The sequence below is a fragment of the Mustela erminea genome, chromosome 14 (genome assembly GCF_009829155.1).
Source record: "Mustela erminea isolate mMusErm1 chromosome 14, mMusErm1.Pri, whole genome shotgun sequence".
NCBI classification, from domain to species: Eukaryota; Metazoa; Chordata; class Mammalia; order Carnivora; family Mustelidae; genus Mustela; species Mustela erminea.
This window is the reverse complement of record NC_045627.1, coordinates 62,253,846-62,271,063: the sequence shown is the minus strand read 5'-3', so window position 1 is coordinate 62,271,063 and position 17,218 is coordinate 62,253,846. Positions and strand designations below refer to the sequence as shown.

Genomic DNA, 17,218 nt, shown 5'->3' with positions numbered 1-17,218 from the left:
AGCTTTCCGAAACCCAAAGACTGAGTAAAGTCTCACAATTCATTTAGTAAATCCTCACTGAGCGCCTACTCTGTGCCAAGCTCTATTCTAGGCGCAAAACAAAGGACTTATCTTCAGAGTGTTATCGATCTAGGTCCGTTTCCTGCCCAGCACACGGGTATTTTGGGCACTGCTGACCTAGCGCGTTCTTCCCAAGCTTGGCCCGCGTGGCCCCTGGTCCGGGGAGGCCGAGACCATCCCGGGCGCTGCGGCGGGCTGGGGGGGTCGAGCAGGAGGTTAGCAGTACCTGTGCGCAGAGCGGTAAGGGAGACTGGAAGGATCAGAGCCGGTGGGCCTGCTGGGAGACCCCGGATTAAGCTCAGCCCCAGCGCTACTGGGGCGGGAGCACGGCGGGGTGGGGTGGGGGCACTGGCGGCGGGCGGGGACCAGAGAGGAGGAGGGGACGCGGCCCGCCGCCGCCTCCGCCGCCGCGCCTGCTCTCCGAGCTGCGCTCGCCCGCTCCCCGCCCTCTGGGGCCGTCGCGAAGCTCAGCTCTCCATACTGAGCAGTACCCGGGAGGCCCTCGGACACGTTCCCAGGCCGGATAAAGATCGGGTCGGCGCTCGCTCCGCAGCGCGAAATCTCGCCATCAGCGCGCATCGCGCGGCCGCTCCGGCCCGGCCCGGCGACGCCAGATCGCTATCGGCGGGGGGAAAGGCAAGGCTGCGCCGCCGCTCGCGCCGTCACCCTCGGCCCCGCGCGCTGGGGTGGCCGCGGGTCCTCGGGACCCCGGGACTCGCCTCCCTCCCCAACCCCTGGCCTTCCTTCTCGGCGCTTCCTCCCGAGGGACCCCCGCTTCCCGCAGACCGGGGCCCCCAGCGCCCAGCCAGGCGCCCTCGCCTCGCCCCTCCTCGCCAGGCGCCGCTGCCTCCTGAAGGTTACGCGACGCCGAGGCGGGGTGCGGGGGGCGCCCGCCCTCGCCGCCGCCCACCCCAGCGCCAGCCGCGCCGCGCCGCGCCGGGCCGGCCCGGCTGCCGGCTGCTGCCACCGCAATCCCCGCTCCTAAATCAGCGCGGGGAGGCGTCCCCTCCCCCACCGGCTGCCCGGACTCCCCGCGCCGCGATTGGCCGCGCGGGCGCCCCCCGTCCGGGGCCCCCCCGCTCCAGCCGCCGCGCCATTGGCTGCGGGTCTCCGCCAGCCTTTACATAAGCCCGGGCGCGCTCGAGTGGAGTTGTATAAAGCGAGCGAGCGGTGGCGGGGCGGGAGGCTCGAGGCCAGCCCGGGACCGGGGCTGGGAGCTGGAAGGCGGCGGCGGCGGCAGCGAGCGCCCGCGCTCCGGCGCCCCCAGGCGGTGGGGCTGAGAGAGCCCGAAGATGGCTCCGAGCGCTGACCTCGGCGTGAGTACCCGCTCCCGGGCACCCACTCCCTCAGGCGGAGAAAGTTTCTCCCGCCCTACGCGCCCCTCCCGACCCGCCCGCAGGGGTGGCGGCGACGCCGCCGGGGAACCGGGAAGGCGGACGCCGCCACGGCAGGTGGCGGCGGCGTCTAGTGGCAACTTACCGAGAGGCGCAGGACCCGACCGGTGCGCCCAGCCTCCCCTGCGGGCTGGGGGCGAGGCTGGCGCGGGGCTGGAGGTGGAGGAGAGGTGGGAGCGGGGGTGTGCAGACCACAGTCCGCCCCGCTGGCTGGGAAGGTGCTGGGGCGCGCTGGAGGTCAGCCGTTTGGGGAGGGGTCACTGGGGCGGCGAGGGGGGCGGAGCAGGTGAGGAGGGATGTGCCGAAGGTATCTGGGAGCCACCCAGCGGGGCTCAGCCTCGGGCCGGGGAAGCTACTGGCCTCGACCGGGTGACTATGCTGCCAGAATGGGGAAGAGCCCCGGGGAACTGGAGCTTCTTCCCCAGGGAAGCCGAGGTCCTGGCACAGCGCTCGGTGGGCAGAGAGCTCCGGGAGCTAGCCCGGCGAGCGGCGTAGCTGCCAGCTGCCTTTGCTGGACCGAGGTGTGGTCTCCTCGCTCGCAGCCTGTCTCGGGCAAACCAGCTTCAGGCATTCCGAGGGAGCCGGGGATCCTTCTCCGCACCTGGAGGCTTGGATGGGGCAGCAGGCCAGGCTTGGGGGCATGCCCAACAATGCAGCGCGCCTCTTCGCAGTACAGTAGTTGGGAGCTCTGGTTAGTCCCGTTTCTGCAGAAACCAACTCAAGAATCCAAAGTCATCCCAGCCTGGATGGGAGCCTCCCAGAGTGGTCGCGGAATGCTCCTGGGGTTGGGAGGGGGGCACTCCCCTTCCTCCGGGAATGACTAATGAATATTGCTGGCGGTGGTGGTGGGGTGGGCACCTAGTGTGGCTTCTGTGCGTCCCAGGAGGAGCTTCAGCTCTCCAGGCAGGACACATTCTTGAGTCACACTTGAGATGTCTTCTGGGATGGGTGCAGGACTTCTCAAGTGAAGCCAGGTGGAAAAGAAGGCAAAAAGGTTCCAAGAATAGGGGACAGCTCTGTAGTGCTGTTGAGAATCAGGCAAGAACTCATGGGGGAAGAGAATCGCTCCTGATGGGAGATTTTTTTTTACCCTGATGACTTGGGGCTGGGGATACCCAAGGCTGAATCAGAGCAAATTCAGAGTAATGCTGTACCTCACTTCAGCCATGAGGAAGGGGAGATGGAGGATGGAAAAGTGGGAACATGGCGGTTCTTCCAATAAATCTCTTGAGGAAGCATTTTCTCTCCCTCTGACTGAAGAACATCATTCTGGCAGCAGGTCCTAAAGTCAATTTAAGAAGCAATGAAGAGAGTTTAGGGTCTTGGTGCTGCCACAGTGGACCACAAGTAGAATATTCTGACTTGTAGTTGGCACTAATGGACTCTGGAGAAGGTCAAAGACATGCTGCTCAGTCGGGGTGTATCTATCCTTCACCTGTACCCCATTCCTGAACACGGTGGGTGTTTTGGATTCCTAGAGGAGCTCCTTCAGCCTGGAGATCTCCTGTGGGGGGTTATCAATCCATACCCCCAACCAGCTCCATCCTCCGCCTGCGGTCAAAATTTTTCTGCTCCATTTCCCAACACGTTCTCTCCACTGGGGGTTTGTGGAGGGAGATACCTGCTTGTTGCTCTTTCTTCCCTTCTCTCCATCTTCTTCCCTTCTTCCCATCTTTCTTCCCTTCTCTCCAACGCCAGGTTGCACCTGGCGTTCTAAACCCTGATGTTTATTATTTGGGACATTGGTGTTTGCTTAAGACGTCCTTTCGCTGCACAGGAGTGCCCCTGTGAATGTGTGGACCAAACGCCTGTGTCATTCTAGGGAGTCAAACCTAGACGGTTGTGGAGAGAGGACCATGGACCACAAAGGCAGTACTATGAAAGTGCTTATGACAGTCTCCTGTTCTCAATCTTCTGGCTGCCTGCCGAGGTGATCAAGGTTAAAGGTGGAGCAGGCTCACTGGTGTCCAGTAGGGGGCGCCAAAGGCACCCAGCTGGAGACCACTGACTTTCCCACTTCTTGCCCTTCACTGACCACAGCCCCCAACCCTCACCTTCATGAGGAGAGCCCTGCTACCACGGGTTTCCTGGATGTCAGCTATTCCTTGTGATCTCAGGTGCAACGGGGCAGGTGCACACACAACATTTCAGGGAAAGAGCTGGTGCTCAGTCCCACCTGCTCTCTGAGACCATTCCTTTGCGCTTGGTTCTGGTGGGTCCTTTGAACTCCTTATGTGCCCATGGAGTCCAAGAACTTTAGGGCTAGAAGGGAGGATCCTAGAAGGGAGGATCCTCGAAGAGCTTCTAGTCCAACCTCATCCCTTCCCCAACACTCAAATGCATGCCTAATTTACAGATGAGAAAGCTGAAGCCCAGTCAGAACCAGTGTGTGGCCCAAGGTCACATGGCTATTTGGTGGAAGACATTGGACTAGGTCTCAGGATTCCCAGCTCCCTACGCAGAGCTCTTTCCAATCCTGTGACCTGCTTCTTCTTTACCATGAAGATGGACGTGTGTTCTCAGCACACTATGTACTCGTAATTGCTGACATTGGCAAATTAATAAATTTAGTAAATTTGGGGAAATTTTCTTGGAATCAATTATTCAGAGCGAGGAGCAGGTAAAGTTCTTGTAATGTACATATACAGGTAATAGAAATTCTGAATTGCTTTTTCCCTTCCTTCCACTATCTTATCTCGTTATTCCAAGCAGTCTTTTAGGCAGAAAGAAAGCAACTCTGGTTCTCAGTCCATGCATGCAGGCATCAGAAGAGCCCAGTCCCTCGCTGTGGTCTTGGAAGCCAGGCCAGAGCGCTTCCTTTCTCTCACGAGGGCATGCCAGCGTAGGCTTTCCCAGTCCTGCATCCCACGCTGCCTCTGGCACCCCCAGTACTCAGATCCTGGATAAAGTGGAGAGTTCCCAACCATTATTTGCCCATTTCCCCATCTTTGCCACTCCCAGCTCAAGGGCAGAGTGCTAGGACGTTCTGTTTTTGCAGAATCCTTGTATTAGGGCTTCTTGGGTGACCTGGAAGATACTGCCATTTCCCCTGCTCTTTTTTTGGTCTGTGAGTGTGACTGTCGACATCTGAGCTGGGCCCTGGGCAGGAGACTTGATGAGTGGCCTGTGGACCACCCTTCCATTTCCTCTCCCCACTCTGTTCCTTTGCACACGGCATAGAGCTCCTCTGGGGTCCCCTCAGAGCCTTGGCCGACTCAGTGGCGACCCTCAGGAGGAACGAGTGCTGCCAAGCCAGAATTCTGAGAGCCAGATCCTCTTCTGTCCCTAAAGCTCACCCAAGGGATGCTTGTTGCTGGGGAAGATGCTTGAGTTTCCTCTCCTCCTTCAGACTCACAGGCAAGTTGGGTCTTAGTCTTCAGGGGGAGGAGGAAGGTAGTAAGATTACGTGGACCACCAGAGAACAACAGCCCCCTCCTTTAGGAAGTGGGGTTCTGAGAGAGTGCGCTTGGGGTCTGTGCCAGCTCCTGGCTCTAGCTGAAGAAATGTGCCTGCATTCCCAGGGCTTGTTCTGGTCTGGATAAGGAGAGGAATGTAATTACATGAAATATGGCTAAAGCACAAGCTCTCTGGTGTTTTGTTGAATGAGAAGAGGACACAGAATTTGAGAAGTGGCATTAGACCCTGAGAAACAAGAAGTCACCCTTTTCATGAGCCCCACTAGGTGGCTGACTCTTACTTCCCCTACTCTCATTGGGAAGGCAGCCCAGTGTAGTAGGAAGGACACAGGCTTAGAATCTGGCTCCCCCACTCACTGGCTTAGAGACCTTTGGCAAACCGCTTAACCTTTGCATGCCTCAGTTTCCTCCTTTGTAAAACGGTGAAACTGACAACCCTGTGATAAGGGTAGGATAGTGAAGATCAAGGAAGACAGTCTTTAACATGCCTCTGCCCTTAGCAATATGTAAGGAGGTATTCAGCTGGAAGAAGATATTATTGCAGGATCACTGGGAACCACACTGAGTCTTCCTTTTCCAAGCAAGCGAGGCTGAGTGTCCAGATTTGCACATAGGTCCCTGCTCAAAGCAACATCTGAACTGATGGACAAGGCCTCCCCAGCAGGGCTCCCTCCTTGCCTTCTCCCCTCCCCCACCCTAGGGTTTTCATTTGGGGGTTCTGCCATACTTGGGGAAAAGAAATTTTACAGGTCCCAGGATAATTCTGAATGTGATGAAGGGCCCTGAGCTATTGATTCCTAAGGAAGGATCTTTGTGCTGGGAGAAGCCTTCCTCGGAGCCCAGTGATTTAAGAGTGCTGACAAATCCATGCTTCCTCAGCCTCCTGCAGGCTGCAGATACAGGCTTCCAGGCCAGCCAGGGCTCGGTGAGGGATTTCTGGGGAGCCTGGCTGGTTGCTTAGGGGACATAAACCTGTGAACTCTGCTTAGGAAAAAGTATGAAATCAATTGGTTCATTATCACACCCAACACACCCTGGATCACTTAGGGCATTTAAGAAATGAGAAGCAGCAAAGGACTTGGAGGCCGCATTGGAAACGTAGACAGAGTGGTGTGAAGGGCTTGGGGACAGGAAGACATTTTGCTGCTGAACCACTCATGATCTTGACCTTATTGAAATCCTTTGGCAATGACCAGAGGGCCTACGTTGCCCCCCAGTCATTTGGCGGTGTCTGGAGACATCTTTGGTTGTCACCACTGGGCTACGGAAGGCTAGTAACATCTAGTGGGGCAAGGCCAGGGATGAGGCTGAACATCCTACCATACATAAGACAGCCCCCAGTGAAAAATTGCCCTAATATGTCAATAGTGTCAGGGCTGAGAAACCGGGGCTGGAGCATCGCCACACAGAATCGGAGCACACTGGAGGTGGGAGGGACTTCAGAAGTGTCCTCATCCTGCTCTCCCATTTCACAGCTCAGGACACTAGGACCCACAGAGGTGGAAAAGACTTAGTGAGGGTCCTACAGCAAGCTAGCGGCTAAGCTCGTCTGGAACTCAGATCTCCTATTTGCTGAGACCAGCTTACCCAAACTCTCAAAGATGTTGTGAAGATCAAATGGGAGCTGTGAAAACACTTGGAAAATTATAAAGAGACTATTATTAATATTGCTATTATTAAGAATTCGGGAGTTTGGAAAGTTCTATTTCTGGCTGTGCCACTGACTCATTGTGTAATATTGGGTGCCTCGTCCCCTCAACCCGCATGCCTCTCTGAGTGTGTGTGCATGTGTGTGTGTGTGTGTGTGTGTGTGTGTGTGGCTGGGGGAGGGGGAAAGGTGATCTTAGCAAATAAGTATATCATAATCATTACCTTTAGAGTAAAGTCCAAAGATTTGCCCTTCAAAAACCCTAGCCACTTTTTTTAAAAAAAAGATAAAAATTTTCCTTGAAAGAAATCATGTTGGCTTCATAAGAAGCAAAGCCTTTTCTTCTTGGAATAATTCCAGTACCCTCGCCCTGTAAGTTGGTTCCAGCCCAGGAAATCTGATCAACATCCGGAGGAGATACTGATATCACCACAAATGACAACCGATTGGATTTGTCCCCACTCCCTCCGGAAAGGGGAGGTGGCAACTTCACTCTTTCCTGCTCAACCCTCTTGGCACAGGGAAGTTCTGCAAGGAACTTCACGGAGGGATGGAAAGGCGAGTCATTAATTAGTAAAACCTTGTTTACTTAACAGACATATTCTTAAAGATCTCTTCCAAGGGACATTTTGACATATTACTTTAATTAGCCACCGAAGAATTGCAAGTGCAGAGTGTGTATAAAATGACCCTTCCCGTTGTTTCTAGTTACTGTTATCTTTGTTTTCACCCAGTACAGTGACAAGGTCACGGGAATCACTGCTAAGCTCAGGCTGTCCCGTTGACCAGGGGAGGGACTGCAGGGACTTCCTCCCTAACGGCAACGTCCACCTGCCTGGAGAACAGCCCCCCAAGTGGAGGTTCTCCCTCGGCATCCCTGCCATACCCTGTTTTGATGTCTGTCCATGAGGACCCCTCATGTCAGACAAATCCTGGTTCAGCTGTCTAGATGGGGAACAGGGCTGGGAGCCCGATCCCAGCCTGCATGGGCAGAGGAGTTCTTGAAAGATTGGCAGGAGCAGGGACGCCTGGGTGGCTCAGTTGGTTAAGCGGCTGCCTTCGGCTCAGGTCATGATCCCAGCCTCCTGGGATCGAGTCCCACATCAGGCTCCTTGCTCGGCAGGGAGCCTGCTTCTCCCTCTGCCTCTGCCTGCCATTCTGTCTGCCTGTGCTCGCTCTCTCTCCCTCTCTCTGACAAATAAATAAAATCTTAAAAAAAAAAAAAAAAAAAGATTGGCAGGAGCAGCCTCTGTTGGTGCTTTTCACTGAAGGCCCATCTCTGGTCTTGCCCTCTGTGTGCTCAGGATTGGAGGTAGGAAGTCACTTGAGTCTCTCCTTAGAGGATCAAGGTTACACCCCACTCCGTCCCTATAACAGAGGAGCTTTCTGTCTCTTGCAGACATGCTGTCGAAGGGATGTCACATTCCCTTTCATCCTGGTCTCTAGGAACAGACTCTTCCTCAGAGATCGTAACCATGCACCTCTCAACAGAGAAGCTGTGTATGTCCAAGGAGGTTTTGGCAAGTAGGGACACAAGAATCCCTGAGAAGAAACACTGCCTTGTAAGCAGTGTCAGGAAAGCCCTGTGTCTTTCATTCTCACCGTGAACTCCATGCTTAGCGTGCTTGGCACGAGCAAGAGCTCATTGGGTACTTAGGAGGATTAACAGGAGAATGTAGGTGGCCATTCTGGGCCAGAGGTGGCTCTAGGTATGACAGTGGATCTCCAAACTGGCCTGGATCAGCAAGGCCACTTCTCCTTCTGGCTCCTTCTTCCCAGCAGGTTCCAGAAACCTCGAGGTCCCGCTGCCCAGGCAGGGGTTGGGGAGCCCAGGCAGGGCCCACCCTGTGAGATGGTGGCCAGCTCCGAGCCCCGAGCAAAGCCCAGGTTCTCTTCCTCTTTCTCTCTCTCTGCGTGCTCTCTCCTTCCCACCAGGCTACTGCAAGGAAGCACAGGGCAGGTTTGCCTCACTCTAAGCTGAGAGAAGAGAGGATAATTCGGATTTCCACTGAAGACAGACTAGGGAGTGAATCACTACTTCACAGGAAGATTCCCAGGGGCATGCTTCTAAATAGCAAGGTCTGTTAATGCATTTGAAGTGACTTAGAGGGGAAAAAGGCAACAAACCCTGACCCATAGACTCTTAGGCCTGGAAAAGCATTTGGGAGGTCATCCAGTGCCACGCCACTCTGCTGCCCCAGGATGCCCACATCCCTTCTGTGAGACTTTCACTCGCTCTTCAGAAGCACCGTCTGTCTGTCCTGCAGCCTGCTGCCCCAAACCTGAAACGCTCTTCCTGCGGTGCGTGGCTGACCATGTGATCATGTCGCAGCCCACTTCAAACCCTCTTCTGTGATGTGACTCCAGGCTCCTTGCCCTGGCATATCGGGCCAGCCCTACAGGCCCCAGTGGCCGCCTCTGCCTTCTCCCACACCCTGCGCCCACACCCTGGACACTGCATTCCAGCAACCCCCACGTTTGCCGTGTCCACTAAAGCTGTGTCACAGCCACTCCATGATCCACATGGAATGCAGCTCCCGTGGAATCTCCATTCTCCTTCGCTCCTGCCCTTACCCCCGCGTCACTAGCCACCTCCCTCCCCCGCCACGGGCTGCACCTGCCCTTCAGCCGTCTTGCTGTTCTGAGCTTCTCCCTGTGTATGGGTCTCACCGCCGGTAGACCATGAGCTCCCGGAGGTCAGGAGTCAGGCCTCAGGTGTCCCTTCCAACCTGGCCCCTGGGCGTGTCCTGACTGAGTATGCATGGGTGGAAGTCAGGAAATTGAGGAGTCTTGTGTTGGGAAAGCAGCGCTGAAGAAGTCAGCAAGCTCCACTGGGCTCCCCAGACAAATGAGTCATGGAAGCAAGCCTATTCCTTGAAGTCTGACAGTCTCAAGTGTTCCATCCAGTTTCTGGCCCCTACTCCTGGAAGGGGAGTCCCTAGTGGGCCCGGGTGCCCCGTCCTGAGCTGCGTTCCTCTGGCCCACAGACAGCCGTTGGCCGTGGTCTTAGCGCGATCGCTGTTGCCCTCCCCTGCCACAGACGGACCTCCTGTTGGCCGGGCACCACGCTCAGCACGGAACGGGCATCATTTCTTATTGTTGCCCCTTCCACAGACAGGGAAGTCTCGGCAGTTCGTGATGCTCGAGCAGGAGCCACTGCACCTGGTGCACAGGGCTGGGAGATGCCATTTGTGCGCTCGCTCACGGTAACCCAGTTTCATTAGCCTGCTGGTCTCCGGGGCACCTCCTTCCCGGGGGCCCCGAGTTTCCACCTGCCTTCTCTGGTGCAGGAGCCAGTCTGCTCTCTGTCTGGGAGTGCAGCTGCCGGCAGCACGTGGCGCTTTCCCCAGGTAGCGGGAGAGAAGAGGAAGCCTTCTATTTTCTGGGTGCTGGGGAAGATGCAGAGGACGGGTGGCCCCTGGGGGTAGGGAGGGGCAGAAATTCTAGCATTTGGAGAAGCAGAGAGGACCTGGCCAGAGACAAGGTGGAGAGACACCCAAGACTGAGGCCTCGGAGCATATACGCCACGGGGCAAGGCCTTTGTTCCCAGCTGTTCTCCCAGCCTTGGGCACAGGGCCTGCTACAGTGTGGGTGCACGGGGATACGGAGTGGGTAATGGCCGAGGGAAGGGCACCTCCAGACCTCCAGCTTTCTCTCCCACTCAGGCCCAGGGTTTGCTTCCCAGCCGGAGTCCCAGCTTCCAGCTGCATCCTGCCATGGCTTCTCCACACCCGAGGGCTACAGCGGTCTTTCTAACACACCCCTCCACCTCTGGCTGCTGGGGCTCACCAGGCCACCCCCCTTCTCCATCCTCTTTCCCAGAGGTTGTCCTGCCCCATCCCGTGCTCCCACCACCCAGGGCCTCACTGCATGACACAAGCTGCTTGTCCACATGCTCTGATGTCCCCTTAGCCCGAGGACACTTCCTCTACCTTGTCCCCTCGGTCAGCTCACTGCCGCCCCTCTCTTGGCTCTCCCCCAGCTCCCCTGGGCGGGGTGTTTGCTCCTTCCACTGGGTTTCCATCTCACCTGCTCTAAGACAAGTTCGTTATAGCAGAGAGTCCAAGAACGCTAGTTCCGGAGCCAGGGGACTTAGACACAGAATCTGGTTCCACCACGCCCTAGCTTTGTGACCTTCAGCAGGTTACTTAACGTCTCCATGCCTTAGTCTCCTCATCTATGAATGGGGTCCATAGTAAAACCCACCTCACAAGGTTACGGTGAGGACTGGAGGAGAGTAGCCCCTGGCACCCAGTCGGAAGTAGACAAGCATCACTATTACTACCCACTCCTCATATAGGACTTGTTACACAAAATTGCAGTGAAAACTTGTTTGCCTGGTATCCAGAGTCCCATGAATTAAGCGGAAGAGAGAGGGAATCAGTTCTGAGATTAGAAACGGAGCTCCAACAGGCGTGTGGAAGTGGGTGAGGTGAGAGGGAGGGGGTAGTTAGCAAGTATTGATTGCCACTGTTCAGGGGAAGTGTAGAGGGGCGCATCGCCGGCAGTGGGGTTGGGAAGACTGGGCACTTTTGAGAAGTATTCATGGAACACAATGGACGTGGTGATCCAGTGATTGTGGGGAAGGAGGAAGATGCAAGAACCCATTGTGACACCAGATTTCCAACATGAGTGACAGTGTTGGGGTTCAAAAGGGCCCAGTGAATAGCATCCCCATTCCCTACTCAGATTCAGGACCAACCGAAGGAGAGAAAGGGGGAGGAAGAAGGGAGGAGAGAGGCAAGTCTCGGGCACCCTCATTACCGATACAGCTGTTTGGAAGGCCTGGCTTCAGAGTGGGCTCCCTGTGGCGGGGGTGCTGGGGCTGAGCCTCCGCTCGTGGCGGAGAGTGGCCTCTGTCAGGAGGCAGGTCCAGAAAGGGCTCTCCTGCATGGTTCTTGCACACTGAGCAGTCTGGGAGACCCTGCTGCAGCCCTCAGGAGGAGGATTCGGGAAGGAGAGAGGCCAGGAATATGGCGCTGGTCCTGGAGCTTCTCAAGCTCACGCTCTTGATGCTTTGGGCTAGATAATTGTTTGTTTGGCTGGCTGTTCTGTGCACTGTATGAAGTTTGGCATTCTACCCTCTGAATGCCAGTAGTATTCCCTTCCCTGGTTCTGTGGACCAGAACTGTCTCCAGACGTGGACAGGTATCCCGGGAGGGGGGGGAGGGGGAGCAAAATTGCCCCCACCTGAGAACCCATGCTCTAGTCAAGTGGAAGGTCCTCTGGAAGCAAACCTCAGGAGTGGGAAATAAATGCTTCCTCCCCACCCCTGACCCAGGGATCAGGGCCTTGCATAGGGAGTGCCAAAAGGGCAGGCTGGGGTGACCGCTGGGTCCTCCACACCCCTGGGTCTACTCTCTGGATGCTCTCCCTTCCCTTCTGCCACTCCTATCCAGCTGCCTTCTGAGGATCCTTCAGCTTAATTTGCGGCCACACCCCCTACCTCTTCGGAAGCAGTCGGGTCTCTGCCCTGCCCCCAGCTCCCTTAGTGATTTCTTTGTGCTCTTACCTCCAACTCCCCGCCCCCCCGCCCCCCCCGCCCCGGTACCCCACATGTTGACTAAGTTTCTCCCTGTGACCCCAGCACCGAGAACAGGATCCCAGGGTCCACGGGGATTGTTGCTGCGGGCAAAGGAACCAAGACAACTTCTGGTAGCCCTTCTCCAAAGATGCCTGGGTTCCAGTCACTCCTGGGTGGGGCTTGGCCTCTGCTGGACAGAGTTTTCCCACGGCTGCCTTACTCCCCAGAGCCGCTGCCCCCCTACAGTGTCTGGAAAGGGTCAGTGTTCCATGCTCATTTCTAACTTCTGAAGCATTTGGGGCTCTTTTGTCAAGTGAGACTCTGCCCCCCTACAGTGTCTGGAAAAGGTCTGTGCTCCCGGCTCATTCTCAACATCTGAAGCATTCAGGGCTCTTGCTTTTGTGAGAGCTCGGGGTGGTGTCCTTGGCTCTTTCGATAATTGCTAAGGAACTGCTTGCCCCTGAAATTGCCCTGGAAGCTTCCCCCCACAGCTGCCTGACCCCACTCCGAGATCTGGGTTGCTTGGTTACCAGCTTTCAGACCCAGTTCAGGAAAGTCCCAAGGCCACAGAAGACTGAGTCTGGCTGCATGTGACCCGCCTCACAGCCAGTGTCTAAAGACTATCTGACCCAACACTATCCGTGTAGCAATACGGGGAGCAAGCAGTGAGCGCAGCCCAGCCTGGCCCCCAACAGGTGTCCGCGAGCTCACCTAACCCTTGAAACCTTGGTGCGTCGTCTGCTTCCCACGTTAATGACACTGAAGAGCTGACCATTGGAGGAACGTGCCCAAGGTCACTACCTAGTTGATGGGGATTGCGGGGGCGGGGGGGGGGGGAACACTTGAGCTCCAAATCCAGGTCCTTGGCTCCACGCTTTGGGGCTCCCCTCTCTTTATATCCCACTAAGGACTGTTCAAGAAGTTTGCTTATGGATCCTTTCTTAAAATCATTACAAAGCAGTCTTCTCACTGCCTGAACCACAAGTCCTAGCATCCCTTCCCCTTGTTAAGCCAGACCCCTCCCAGCCTCCTCCCCACACCTCCCCTGCAGGAGCAGCTCACGTTCCTTACCGAGGCTCTGGGTGCTCTGGCCCTATGCCCCTTGGCCCAAGCTCTGCCTTTGGTACGTAGCCTCACCTTCTCCAGGCTGCTCGGCCCTGGATGTCCCCCCTCCACACATACGTGCTTAACCTCGGACCCCGCGCACTCAGCGGGCTCAAGAACATAGTAGGCGCGTCATGCCCAAGCATTCAAGAAAACAAAAACTTTCAGTTCAACCTACATTTTGATCCTATGTTTAACTTTTCCACGCTCTCCCCAAAGATTCAGATGTTCGCGGTGGTGTGACGGGAGGTTTCTCAGGTCAGCCATGTAAAATGTGAGGTCACTCCCGGTGCCTGCGGCCCTTCCGCTTCACGCAGTCCCAGCCTGCTCTGCTTTCTTCCCCAAACTCCCAACCTCACCTCTTCCGGTGACATTCTCTAGCTAGAAGGAGGTTTTCTTCAGGTACTTCAATAAGCTGGTTGAGGACATTTGAGGAGTAGAAACATTTTTCACTTTAAAGCTGAGTGCAGCCTACGCTCCCAGATCTTGAGGACCGTGAGTCTAGGGCTGTGGTTCTCAGCCCAGGCTGTCCATCAGCATCGTCTGGGGAGCTTTTAGAAATATGCAGCACCTGAGCCCCACCCCAGATCAATTCAATCAGAAACTGAGTGAAGGGGGCACCTCGGTGGGTTAGAGCCTCTGCCTTCGGCTCAGGTCATGGTCTCAGGGTCCTGGGATCAAGCCCCTCGTCGCGCTCTCTGCTCAGCGGGGAGCCTGCTTCCTCCTCTCTCTCTGCCTGCCTCTGCCTACTTGTGATCTCTGTCTATCAAATGAATAAAATCTTTAAAAAAAAAAAAAAGAAAGAAAGAAAAGAAACTGGGTGAAGGACCTGGGCCATGTTGTATTTTGAAATACTCCCAGGTGAGTTCTGTGGGCCAGCTGGGGTTTAGAACCTTGGTCTAGAGCCTTGCTACTAAAAGTGAAGTTTGCAGAGGCCTCGTGTGATGCCCTGTGAGAGTGCAGAAACTGAGCCCCACCGCAGACCTACCAAATCAGAATGTGCATTTTCACCAAGACCTTCAGGTGATTTGTAAGCATGTTACAGTTTGAGAAGCCTTGCTTTAGGCAAAGAAGAGTTTTTAAATAACTCTATGACAAGTGACAAGTCATTTCCGCTGATTCATATTATCATTTGGGCATATTCAACATTTAACAAACATTAATTAAGCACTAACTAGTACCAGGCACTATGATGGTTTTTAAGAACACATTGGTGAGCGTCTCTGTCTTAGCGGCTAATTCCTGCCCATAACCCATTTTCTCTAGGTTGTGGCATTTGATGATAGCCATCCCTTTTCTCTTGGACCTGACCCCCACCCCTCCAGTTCCAACCCTTACCCTCTTCTCACTTTCTGGTAAAAACTGGAACCAGAATCCTTCTTTGTCCCCTCATATTAAGTATGGTAATTTAACTCGGAGCTGAAGACAGCTAGGACTTTGAGCGTATACGGGTAAAAGGAACCTGCATCTCTGAGGATTGCATAACCCTCCATTGATTTCAGCTCCTTAGATCTAGAGAGTGAGAAGCAGGTTGCTGAAATAATCACATCCCTTCTCTGTAGTATATACCCCGGTTTCTTGACTGGGAGCTATAGTGCAGAACCTCACTGTTCAGCACGTAACTTGTAGACCAGTATCCCCAGCATCACCTGGGAACTTGTTAGAAATCAAGAATGTTGGACCCTAATACAGATCTAGTGGATCAGAAGCTGCAATTGAACAAGATTGCCGGATGATTCACATACACATTACAGTCTGAGAAGCATTGGTATAGAACAGTGTTTCTTAAATTTTGCAACATATTATAATCACATGGGGGAGCTTTTAGAGCTCTGATGTGCCCCTGTGCCAGTTAAGTGAGACTATCTTGGTGTGAGACAAGACACCTGGTCTCTAAATTTACCACGTTAGCCATGTTTTAAGTGTACAGTTCAGTGACATTGGACACATCCACGTGGGTGTGCAACCGTCCCCACCACCCATCTCCACACTGAAACTCTGTGTCCATTAAACACTAACTCCCTGCTCCTCCCTCCCTGCATCAGCCTCTAACAACCACCCTTCTGTTTTCTGTGTCTGTGAATGGGACTACCCTGGGTACTGCATCTAAGTCGCATTACAGAGTCGATGTCCTTCTGTGACTGGCTTATTTCACTCAGCACAATGTCTTCATGGTTCATCCATGTCACAGCATGTGTCAGAACTGTCTTCCTTTTTAAAGGTTATAGCATTCCATTCTAGGTATAGACCACATCTTGTTTACCATTGAGCTGTCGAAGGACTCTTGGGTGGCTTCCACGTTTTGGCTCTTGTGAATAATGATGCTTTGAACGTGGGTGTACAAGAATCTGTTTGAGCCCCTTCTTTCACTTCTTTCCAGTGTAAACCCAGAAGTGGGATTGCCAGATCACATGGACGTTGTATTGGGGGGGGGGGGGTTGTTTGTTTGTTTTTTAGGAACTCTTGCACAGTGAATTTCCACAATAGCTATGCCATTTTACATTCCTGCCAGTAGTGCTCAAGGGTCTTAGTCCTCCACATCTTCAGGAATGACTGCAATTTTCTAGTGTTTTTGTTTGTTTTGTTTTGTTTTCCTATATCCATCCTAATGGATATGAGTGGTATCTTATTGTAGTTTCGATTTGCATTTCCCTAATTATTACTGTTGTTGAGCATCTTTTTACATATTTATTGGCCATTTGTATATACCTTCTTTGGAGAAATGTCTATTCAAGTCCCTTGCCCATTTTTTTTAAATTTTTTATTTTTTATAAACATATATTTTTATCCCCAGGGGTACAGGTCTGTGAATCACCAGGTTTACACACTTCACAGCACTCACCAAAGCACATACCCTCCCCAATGTCCATAATCCCACCCCCTTCTCCCAACCCCCCTCCCCCCAGCAACCCTCAGTTTGTTTTGTGAGATTAAGAGTCACTTATGGTTTGTCTCCCTCCCAATTCCATTTTGTTTCATTGATTCTTCTTCCACCCACTTAAGCCCCCATGTTGCATCACCCTTGCCCATTTTTAATTGGGTGTTTTTTGTTGTTGTTGTTGATTTGTAGGAACTCTTTATATATTCTGGATATTAATCCCTTATCAGATAAACGATTTGCAAATATTTTCTCTCATTCTGTGGGTTGCCTTTTCACTCAGTCTGCAGTGTTCTTTGATGTACAAAAGCTTTAAATTTTGAGATAATCCTTTTTATCTATATTTTCTTTTGTTGTGTGCTTTTGGTGTCATATTCAAGAAATCATTATCAGACAGCAGTATTTTTAAAAAGAAAAAACTCCCCAAGTGATTCCAGTGTATAGCTCCAGCTGAGTGGTATTTCTCAGACTTTAATGTGCATTCACATCACCTGAAGTTTTATTAAAATGCATATTCTTATTTATTAGGTCTGGGGTGGGGCCCACGATCCTACTTGTTAACAAACTCCTAGCTGGTATTGAGGCTCCTGGTCTGGGAACCAGCCTAAGTAGTCAAGGTACAGAGAAGCCCTTCCGTGATTTCTTTCACATGAGCCCTGAGAGTATACGGTGGATATTTTCCAGACCTTTTCCTGAGTTTCTTTACCATAATTGTTCCCCGATCTGCCACAAAGACAGGCTCACAGCTTCCCCTCTAACTCACAGCTGGTTCAGAACAGCCCAGGTGGGTGCAAGGAGTGCCCTTGACATAGCAGAAGAATAACATGTGAAGTGCATGTTCTCCCTGTATCCCTCGGCCCCTGCCCCATTGGGGGTGCCGTCCACTGATCTGCCCATGTGGAGTGATTTCGATTCCACAATGATGATGGCTGATTCCTCTCTGGCCGTGGCCTCTGTGGGGGAACTACTGCAGAACCCTGCCGAAAAGCTGTTTTGTTCAAAATAGGTTTAATGTGCTCGTAGAGGAAAATCACACAGGTTGGTCTGAAGTTTATAGAAGGCACTGAGGAGAAAAACTGCTGAAGGTCTGCTTCTTTAAAAAAAAAAAAAATCCTTTAATTCATTGTAGAATTTTAGAGCTGGAAAGGACGCTTAATGTCTGTCCCAAACTCTCATTTTAGAGAAGCTGGGACC

General features: G+C 53.5%; 1 protein-coding gene across 4 annotated transcripts in view; it reads left to right on the top strand.

Moving 5' to 3' along the window:
* The first annotated feature begins 471 nt into the window (after positions 1-471).
* The window catches only part of CRTAC1 (cartilage acidic protein 1), a 136,378-nt gene continuing 119,631 nt past the window's right edge, over positions 472-17,218 (top strand). For 3 of the 4 annotated variants that reach the window (XM_032311973.1, XM_032311972.1, XM_032311971.1), the window contains exon 1: positions 1,207-1,376. In XM_032311973.1, the coding sequence (XP_032167864.1) occupies positions 1,353-1,376 (24 nt within the window). In that variant the 5' untranslated portion in view covers positions 1,207-1,352. Of the gene's footprint in view, positions 697-1,206; positions 1,377-17,218 lie in introns of those variants that run through there. The other variant, XM_032311974.1, reaches the window with a different exon arrangement.